At 44.6% G+C, this 10,835-nt stretch overlaps 1 protein-coding gene across 3 annotated transcripts in view; it reads left to right on the top strand.

Moving 5' to 3' along the window:
* LOC111949894 (zinc finger protein neuro-d4) overlaps window positions 1–10,835 on the top strand; it is a 104,778-nt gene that overhangs the window by 18,242 nt on the left and 75,701 nt on the right. The window contains exon 1 of one of the 3 annotated variants that reach the window (XM_023967230.2): window positions 4,532–4,644. The exons of the other annotated variants lie outside the window; for them this stretch is intronic. Coding sequence (XP_023822998.1) covers window positions 4,532–4,644 — 113 coding nt within the window. Of the gene's footprint in view, window positions 1–4,531; window positions 4,645–10,835 lie in introns of those variants that run through there. 3 annotated transcript variants of the gene reach the window in all.

The raw sequence follows: 10,835 nt of genomic DNA, 5'->3' as shown, positions 1-10,835 counted from the left end.
CCCGATGAACTCGGGATGGCCGGGCAGTGATAGTGGTTCCTCTCCATCGCTCGTTGTGTTAATTTCATCATGTCCATTTGGTGAGGTTTTTTCACTGTTGAATCATATTGAGTACAGACATCCATTTTTTTWAAAACCTCCATAAATCACTCAAGCCGGCCCCCATTGATTTGGGGCCGTAGTATAGTAGTATAGCAGGCATGGAAGTCTTGAATGCCCCCTAAAAGCATTTAAAACCGTATTGAAAATCGTGCCTGGTAACCCAAAAATGAAACCAGGTGCATGAAAAACATAGCCTAATTTCTGAGAAGTTTGGACTTAGAATACTTTTTGACTTTTTTTGAAAACCTCCATAAATCACTCAGGCCAGCCCCCATTGATTTGGGGCCGTAGTATAGTGCTCCCATAGCGGGCATGGCAGTCTGGATGCCCCCTAAAAGCATTTAAAACTGTCATACCTCCATGGCTTCAGGCTCTGCCTCAGGACAGCCAAAYGAGGGAGGTGAGTGGCGAGGTGCACGCTGACGCTCTGAAGAAGGTTATCCAGACGGATGGTCATCGCGATGAGAGCGTCCAAGGATATGTTGCCATCCCGACATGCCAACTCCGTTTGGACCTCTTCGCGCAGTCCACTGCGGAATAGAGTGAGGAGTGCCGGCTCATTCCATCTGCTGGAGGCTGCCACAGTCCGAAAGGTGAGGGCTTACTCCGCAGCGGTCAGGTACCCTGCCGGGGCTGTGAAAGTTGTTTGCCTCCCTCTCTGCCCTCTGGAGGATGGTCGAAGACCGCCCTGAACAGAGCCATGAATGAACCTCTCGTAGGAACCCAGCTCCTCCTCTCCCAGACGGCCGTAGCCCACTCCAATGCCCATCCAGTCAACAAGAAATTACCGTGGCAACCTTGGACTTCTCGTGTAGGGGGTTCCCGTCTGATAGGCAAAATAGAGGGAGCACTGGAGTAGGAAGCCATGGCATTTTGATAGAGTGCCGTCATACGGTACAGACGGGCATCGCTGACCTGGGAGGACGGCTGGGTATGCTGGGGGACTGGCTCACTGTGACCACCCGTGGTAGGAGGCCCTCCGTCAGAGGTATGGAGAAGCTCGCTGGTGGTGTCGAGGCGGTGGAGAACGCGGAGAACCTCCTTCATGGTCGTACCCAGTAGAGCCAGCTGGTCGTGGTGTTGGTGGAGTAGATGACCCTGTTCCTTGACGTTCTGGAAGCTGGTTTTATCATCGGCTACTTCCATAATTACTTGGGCAGTATTCTGTAACGAAGACGCATGGAGTCAGGAAGCAGGTGCAGATGGTGAGTTTAATAATAATGAACATAGAGAGTTAGAAAACAAGAGAAGCGTCTGGACATGAAATCAGAACCAATGGTTGCCAGGTGTACAAATGTGGGTTGCCAGGACTGGTGGTTAGTAGACCGGCGACGTCGAGTGCCGGAGGGAGGGAGCAGGAGAAGACGTGACACAATTTTAGAATAAGGCAAAATGTGGAAAAAGTCAAGGTGTCTGAATACTTTCCAAATGCACTGTATGCATGCATCTCGTGCATGTATTTTTATCTTGTGCGCATGTTTTAGGTGATAGAAATCTGAACAAACTACCAGTGATTTGAAAAGTTGACGTAACTATACTTTCCTGTGGATATATCGTTTCACAATCATWCCTCCAAAAGGACCAACCGCACAAACAACCGGTAAAGAACATTAAAATATAATTGTATTCAACATTCTGGCTTGTTGAGGTCYTGAGAGGAAACTTTCCTGGTTCAAACCTTCATTTTTGCCTGGCCTAGAATTCAATGCAATTCAACATCGGGTTTCCAGACAATGCCCTACCAAGCAAAAGAACAGTAACTGCTAATTGAGTAGAACTGAGGGATCATTTTTATTGTCCAGCCAAATAAGTTGTAGGCATCTGTTATCTTCTGTAATTCTTTATTCATATTGACCCTGACCTTTGAGCCAAAATGGTAGTTACTGCCTTCTTGCTTGGTACTCCCACAGGAATATGTTTCCATGACAATTTTTTTTTAAACACCACAAACTTGTGTTCATAGATTTATTTGTACGTGGCTGTCAGTTTCATATACACTATATATACAAAAGTATGTGGACACCCCTTCAAATGAGTAGATTCGGCTAATTCAGCCACACCTGTTGCTGACAAGTTTCTGCCCTGCTAGAGCTGCCCCGGTCAACTGTAAATGCTGTTATCGTGAAGTGGAAACGTCTAGGAGCAACAACGGCTCAGCTGCGAAGTGGTAGGCCACACAAGCTCACAGAACGTGACCACCGTGTGCTGAAGCGCATAAAAATTGTCTCTCCTCAGTTGCAATACTCACTACCGAGTACCAAACTGCSTCTGGAAGCAACATCCAGCACAAGAACTGTTCGTCAGGAGCTTCATAAAATAAAAAGCAGCCGCACACAAGGCTAAGATCACCAATGCGCAAAGCCAAACGTTACCTGGAGTGGTGTACAGCTCACTGCCATTGGACTCTGGAGCTGATAGTCCGCTTCACCATCTGGCAGTCCGACGGATGAATCTGGGTTTGGCGGAGGCCAGGAGAACGCTACCTGCCCCAATGCAAAGTGCCAACTATAAAGTTTGGTGGAGGATGAATAATGGTCTGGGGTTGTCTTTCATGGTTCGGGCTAGGCCCATTAGTTCCAGTGAAGGGAAATCTTAATGCTACAGCATACATTCATACATTCTGGACGATTCTGTGCTTCCAACTTTGTGGCAACAGTTTGGGGGAGGCCCTTTCCTGTTTTAGCATGACAATGCCCCAATGCACAAAGCGAGGTCCATACAGAAATGGTTTGACTAAATTGGTGTGGAAAAACTTGACTAGCATGCACAGAGCCCTGACCTCAACCCCATCGAACACATTTGGGATGAATTGGAATGCCGACTGTGAGCAAGGCCTAATCGCTCAACATCAGTGCCCGACCTCACTAATGCTCTTGTGGCTGAATGGAAGCGAGTCATCGCAGCAATGTTCCAACATCTAGTGGAAAGCCTTCCCAGAAGAATGGAGGCTGTTATAGCAGCAAAGGGGGGACCAACTCCATATTAATGGTCATGATTTTGGATTGAGATGTTCGACGAGCAGGTGTCCACATACTTTTGGTCATGTAGTGTAGTTTGATACTTGTATCAACAAAGAACAATCAATAATACCAAGTTAAAGCATAGACACTGCAGCCCAAAGATCGGTGAAACCAAGCTGAAAGGCAGTAACTGGCTGTTGATGCTTTTTTCCTTGGTTTCACTGTAACTATTTTTAGTGCAAACATGACCCCACATTTTCTCCATAACACAACACAATGGAGGCAGGATATTTGTCCACATGATAAAGCATGTATTGAATGTGTGAAAAATGTCGGTAACATATTTTTGACCAAATGTGCAGTTACTGCACTTTTGCTTGTTATGACATGCACTCCACAGTAAATTCTGAACATTTTCTGCCTGGGTATATTCTATTGGAATAATCCTTCCATAGAATGAGCTTGCTAATGTTCATTAAATATTTGTGAGCAGAGATTTATAGAGAGTGGCTTCAGTGGCACCACTGCTGCAAAAATGACATGGAGAGAAATTCCATCACTGCTGTGCCCACTGTCTTGGTTCAACAGATGAAGAGGCAACTCCTAAAATAATCAATTATCCTCCCTACTCCACTGTCCCCCAAAATGATAAATTATTCAACCTCTTCAGCATCGGCTCACCTAGAATAGATTATATCATTATCAATTGGCCTATCAACACATTTTAGTTATCCCTCTTCCAGAAGCCACCCCCCCCCCCCCCCCCCCTGTCTATATTAAATCTAACAAGATGAAGTAAAGGACACTTTAGTGTATTCGAAAGTCATCCAAAAAGTACATCTGATCTTGGATTCAAATTCTTGGAACATTTGGGGAGTGAAGATTATCACTGATGTTATTGTGGGAATGAGCCCAGCTAGTATAACCTTGCACAATCGATTTAAGAGAAGAAAAAAAAGTGAATACACAAATAGGTAATTCACCTTACATTCCAACCTGGGCACTGTCCAAGACAGGATGCAATTCTGATTTTGGTGAAACATAAATCTACAATTTAACATCCTATATTTGAAACAGTGTATCAAAAAAGTTGCTATTGTTACATTGAAACACAGAACAGAACTCTTTGTAGCATCCTCACTGAGAGATAGTGCGCGTACAGCCTCGCCCTTAAAATGTATTTCTATATCTGCAAGACAAGCAAACAATGCATCAATTAGAATGGCAGCTACAGACTGACAGTCCAGTAGCACACCAACCTTGACATTACAGTAGACGGTTTGGTTTACCCATAGAAGTCCAAGGCGGGACCGTTATACAGTTGACCGCGATACATCCTGGTAGTTGTAGTGCATTGACTCTCAGCATGTTACATATTGACATGTGCAAAAACTACATTTCCCCAGACCTGTCACTGAACGTTCCCGCTCCTATTGGCTGGCAGCCCCAGCCGCAGCCCCAGAGAATGAATGAAATTGAAATTGCTGGTATATTACATGTGCAATACGGGGATCTGCAGTGTTACATTGTATCTATCATACTATATCAAAATGGCCACAGTGGTACAGAACCCCCTGAAATCGTAAGTGCATACATTTTATATTTTACATTTTTAGGGATACATTTGTGGATGCTGTCAGTCCATGTAGCCTAGCTAATCGTTGACAATGTTATGCATCGTAAATAAGTATCCTGCCTATAGGCTACATCGCAAGCATATATATAGCAAGCTACATATATTTCAATGGTAGTGTAGTAGCGATGGAAAGGTATATTTGAAACAGCTTCATTTTTTGCCGGGTTATGTTCCAAAATGCAGAGCTGCCTATGCATGCCTAGAAACAATTTCACTGAGCCATCAATTGCATGAGGACGCTATGGTGGAATGTTGAGGTACAATCTATTACCCGGTATCCTTAGTCAATAGACAAGATCGCAGCCAACTTGCATGGCAGATCGGGTAGCGGTTTTCTATCGAACAGACTCCCCAATAATAGCAAATAATAGCGAGTGGCAGCGGTTTTTTGAAAAGTTTGTGCTTGATACCTGTTCACATTATTGCGTTAGGCTGTAAACAGGTAGATAAAACCAAGCTGGTGGTAGCCTATGTCGGCTGAAACCCAATACCCTTTGGACATCATTTTCTTGGAGACAGACCTCTTGGCAAAATAGCCTACGTGCTTTCGATTATAATGGCAGCAGTGTTTACAGGCAGCGCATTTTCGCTCCGACACCTGATAAAATATTGTGCAGCCTAGCATCATATAAAATGGTTAACTTATGTGCCGGGGGTGGTTGCTTTTATTAGACTAGTGTCATCTCTACCAGTCGCGTTGAACGGTGAACATTCCATCAAGTTTCCATTCGATTCCTTTGTGCAGAATTTACACAATAACATTTCAACGTGCGGAATGCAGCCTGGGCTCGTGTCCAAAAGGTGGCTGTGCGTCTGTCAGCTTGGTAAAATGCACCCGAGAGACCTTTTCGATTAGAAATAATTGAAAACATAATAAATCGACTCTCGAATATGTCTTTTTGGAGTGTTGTTTGGTTAAATTTAGGCATCTGCAGCCTGTCTAACAAAGAACGTGGTAGCCTACTGTAGCGCGGAACACATCGGATGGTACCTGAGCGGGAATGTAGTTGAGATGCAGTCGATGCTGTGCTGTCAGCGCTATCTGGAATCCAGACAGGCGACATTTCATATAATTCATGACAACACATTACCTTAAGTATACGAATAGCCTGTTACAAGCAACAGTGAACTGCTTTAATTCATGTTTTTGTCAACAACATCATTTATTTGATTACGTCGATACGCGACAGTGATGGCATTCTAATTATTGGGGAAACTAACACAAGTTAGGCTATTTGTTGCCATAGGATATGGCCAACTAGTCTAAAATGTTGGGTTATTTATATATGCATAAATAAAATGGTAAATCGTGTGTGAGTTTTAGTAAGGCAAAACTGCACCTCTGAAAATTTATTAAATCAGCCTATTGCCTACGGATACTGATCGTGAACAGCACAAGGACCTGAGGTGAAAGGTGGTGCTGGAGGCATGAGCTATGCCGCTCATTTTCTCATTATAATATTCTCCGTTTAGGCTGCCCCATTGTTATAGGAGAGTAACTAGAACATTTTTATATGGATTTGTTGTTTTTGTGTTGCGGTTTTTAAATACATTTTAAGATGACTAGTTGCATCTTGTTCTGAAAGCAGATAGAATTAACACAGTCACACACTGTTTAGGCGAACCAACAGTATCCTACCACCCATTTAGTCATGTATCAGTTATTAGTTGTGATTTCCATGTCATGGAAGTGTTTTAGCAACCCCGCGCATATCTGCGCTCCCAGTGATGCGCGCGCGGCTGAGTTCCTTTCTGCTGGTCTCTGGCTGCTCAATTACTGGGAACAAGTGGGGACATAGACACTCCCAGAGGCCTTTGCAAGGCCATGTCAAGGGGATTCGTTTGACTTATTTGCATGAAAAATACGAATGCAGGGAGCAAAGGGAATGGCATGGGATAGGAGCCATCAATGGACTAGGAACTGATTAATTCTGACTTGAATTTTTCTCAGTAAGGGTCTAGTTAATACCCTCTACCACTGCTTCCTCTGCTTATATAATGGTATCTAGCCTACTGAATGCACTAGTTATTGAGGACAACACTGATTTAGAGTATTCGGAGCTCACTACTCAAATGTTGTCCAATGCATCTCAGAGGTTGAAAGAGTTCAGTGTGTTTAAGCACATCCTCAGGGAACCATCAATCTACTGGACATTCCTCTAACCTCTCCAATAGTCCTACTTTAATCTCTCTGCTACTCTTCTTCTCTCTCTCTCTCTGTCACCCACCACTTGCTTCCCTCATATTGCCATCCCTGACTCACAACTCAATTCTGAGTTCTTTAGGGGTCCCTCTCTCCGTTCATTCTCTTTCCATCCATCCTCAATCCTACCCCTACCTCTTGCCCACATCATGTCTCTTTGTTTTTAACTCGTTCTCTCTTCCTCCATTGTCTCCCTTTCTCCTTCTCCCCCCCATCCTTTCATTCTGTCAGTCTACTTGGAGAAGGAGCCATATGCTGACTGACTGTTGTGATAGTTATTTTGCCGTGCCTGACTGATCTGAGGGAAATGAATTACACATAATTCTGTGCTCAGGCACTGTTTAAAGGAACAGCCAGGCATGCTGAGTTCACTGGAGCCTGAGCATCCTCTCTCTCTCGCTCTCTCTCTCTCTCCCTCTCTTTTTGTTAGGGAATTTTTTTTCTGGTTTATTGCCATCAGTCCCCCTTTTTTCCACATAGACTTTCTTCTCTTTGTCTTCATGGGAAGACTAGAGAGAGACACAGATACGTATTTTTAGCTCGATGACCTATTTCTCCATTGCTACCTAACCGACTGTCAGTCACTTCCCTGTGCTTTGGGATCCAATATGGTCACCAGCTGTAGTCAAGTTGTAGTTCAGGACAGGGAGAATAGGAACTACAACAGCCCTTTACAGTAGTGGCCAAGGAGGCTATTAGAATATTTCACTTAGGAAACCTCCATCGAATGTGCAAGAAAGACACAGGAAGTAGTCCTAGTATGCATGCACAGCAATGAGGGGGCTATGATTCATCAGCCATGTGTTCCAACATAGTTTGACTGGTGCTGGAGTAGTAGGGCCATTTGGATAGGGCATAGGGCATATGACCGTGGGGGACGGTTGGGACATGGATCTAGCTGTGTGACTGGGAACATTCAGAAGAGCCCCTTAAAGAATCTGATTCAGGCTGACTGAAAGGAAGACAGACGTGTAATAATAAGGGTAATGAAAGGATTGAATGAAGAAGAGAGGAGAGTGAGGACGTAATTCCAAACATGCACGTAGTTGGATGGATGCCTATGGGCAGCTTTTGTTTTGTATGCATAAAATGCTTTGGGGTTATGAACGTGGTACCTTTGCTTTTAATGTTATTGCCTGTGACTGTGACAATGGCAGGTAGGGATAGAACAAACAGGGTGATGCAAGGTCCGCTGACAGAAGATGGGCTTGGTGCAGTGCATGCAATGCAACTGACTGCACAGAATAGGCTGCAGCAATAAACATGCTTGAATTGCATTGCACAGTTGCATGGCACACACAGAAGGTCCCAGCTCACATTCATTATACATCACAGGGAAAGAAAATCCATTGGAAGAAACAATGTCACATACAGTTTGTAGACATTTGAGTCAGTGGTAAAGCGAGTGTTGTGTACATCCACATGACATAACAATCTACTTCTACCGGCATCCTTAACAGTCCTACTCTGTAATAATCTATAATAATCTCCAAATATTCCTGCTCGTCCTCTCCAGAAACATTCCTCTAATCCCACTCTCTGGACATTACTACAATCCTATTCTCTGGCAGACACGCGTGCCATGTGCACACACACACGCACACATAGACACGCGCCCACACCGACACGCGCGCATACACAGACACAAACACACACACACAAACATACACACACAATTCTATACATTCTGCAGTAATCCCATTCTACAGTACACTATTCCCTCTGAGGTAATTCCTTTAGTTCCATTGTCTCGGGCCAATGGTATGGATTTCTGCTAGAAATTGGTGGGTGGAGTCATGTAAAGCAAATGAGTATTTCCTCGTGCAGCAGGTTAATAACGTTAGAGAGAAAGATGGGGAGAGAGAGAGAAGGGAGGAAGGATTCATCCACATAATAACAGCAAAAGTGCAGAGTCAATAATCTTACCTGAAGGACCAGTGTTCAGCCAGGCCAATTGGATTGCCATGCACTGATGTACTGCCCGAAATGCACACTCAGACTCGTGGAACACATACACAGAATATACAAACACATACACTACCGTTCAAAAGTTTGGGGTGATTTAGAAACTTCCTTGTTTTTGAAGAAAAGCAACATTTTTTGTCCATTAAAATAACTTAAAATTGATCAGAAATACAGTGTAGACATTGTTAATGTTGTAAAAGACTATTGTAGCTGGAAACGGCTGATTTGTAATGGAATAACTACATAGGCGTACAGAGGCCCATTATCAGCAACCATCACTCCTGTATTCCAATGGCATGTTGTTAGCTAATCCAAGTTTATAATTTTTAAAGGCTAATAGATCATTAGAAAACCATTTTGCAATTATGTTAGCACAGCTGAAAACTGTTGTTCTGATTAAAGAAGCAATAAAACTGGCCTTTTTAGACTAGTTGAGTATCTGGAGCATCAGCATTTGTGGGTTCGATTACAGGCTCAAAATRMCCAGAAACAAAGAACTTTCTTTTGAAACATGTCAGTCTATTCTTGTTCTGAGAAATGCAGGCTATTCCATGCGAGAAATTGCCAAGAAACTGAAGATCTCGTACAACGCCGTGTACTACTCCCTTCACAGAATAGCGCAAACTGGAGGAGTGGGAGGCCCGGTGTACGTCCCTTTTTCAGGACCCTCTCTTTCAAAGAATATTCATAAAAATCCAAATAACTTCACAGATCTTCATTGTAAAGGGTTTAAACACTGTTTCCCATGCTTGTTCAATGAACCATAAACAATTAATGAACATGCACCTGTGGAATGGTCGTTAAAACACTAACAGCTTACAGACGGGAGGCAATTAAGGTCACAGTTATGAAAACTTAGGACACTAAAGACGCCTTTGTACTGACTCTGAAAAACACCAAAAGAAAGATGCCCAGGGTCCCTGCTCATCTGCGTGAACGTGCCTTAGGCATGCTGCAAGGAGGCATGATGACTGCAGATGTGGCCAGGGCAATAAATTGCAATGTCCGTACTGTGAGACGCCTAATACAGCACTACAGGGAGACAGGACGGACAGCTGATCGTCCTCGCAGTGGCAGACCACGTGTAACAACAGGATCGGTACATCCGAACATCAAACCTGCGGGACAGGTACAGGATGGCAACAACACCTGCCCGAGTTAAACCAGGAACGCACAATCCCTTCATCAGTGCTCAGACTGTCCGCAATAGGCTGAGAGAGGCTGGACTGAGGGTTTGTAGGCCTGTTGTAAGGCAGGTCCTCACCAGACATCACCGGCAACAACATTACCTATGGGCACAAACTCACCGTCGCTGGACCAGACAGGACTGGTAAAAAGTGCTCTTCACTGACGAGTCGCGGTTTTGTCTCACCAGGGGTGATGGTCGGATTCGCGTTTATCGTCAAAGGAATGAGCGTTACACCYAGGCCTGTACTCTGGAGTGGGATGGATTTGGAGGTGGAGGGTCCGGCATGGTCTGGGGCGGTGTGTCACAGCATCATCAGACTGAGCTTGTTGTCATTGCAGGCAATCTCAACACTGTGCATTACACAGAAAACATCCTCCTCCCTCATGTGGTACCCTTCCTGCAGGCTCATTCTGACATGACCATACAGCATGACAATGCCACCAGCCATACTGCTTGTTCTGTGCGTGATTTCCTGCAAGACAGGAATGTCAGTGTTCTGCCATGGCCAGCCAAAAGCCCGGATCTCAATCCCATTGAGCACGTCTGGGACCTGTTGGATTGGAGGGTGAGTGCTAGGGCCATTCCCCCCCCAGAAATGTCCGGGAACTTGCAGGTGCCTTGGTGGAAGAGTGGGGTAACATCTCACAGCAAGAACTGGCAAATCTGGTGCAGTCCATGAGGAGGAGATGCACTGCAGTACTTAATGCAGCTGGTGGCCACACCAGATACTGACTGTTACTTTTGATTTTGACCCCCCCTTTGTTCAGGGACACATTATTC

Source organism: Salvelinus sp. IW2-2015, linkage group LG22 (assembly GCF_002910315.2).
Source record: "Salvelinus sp. IW2-2015 linkage group LG22, ASM291031v2, whole genome shotgun sequence".
Lineage (NCBI taxonomy): Eukaryota > Metazoa > Chordata > Actinopteri > Salmoniformes > Salmonidae > Salvelinus > Salvelinus sp. IW2-2015.
This window is presented reverse-complemented; position numbering and strand designations above follow the sequence as displayed.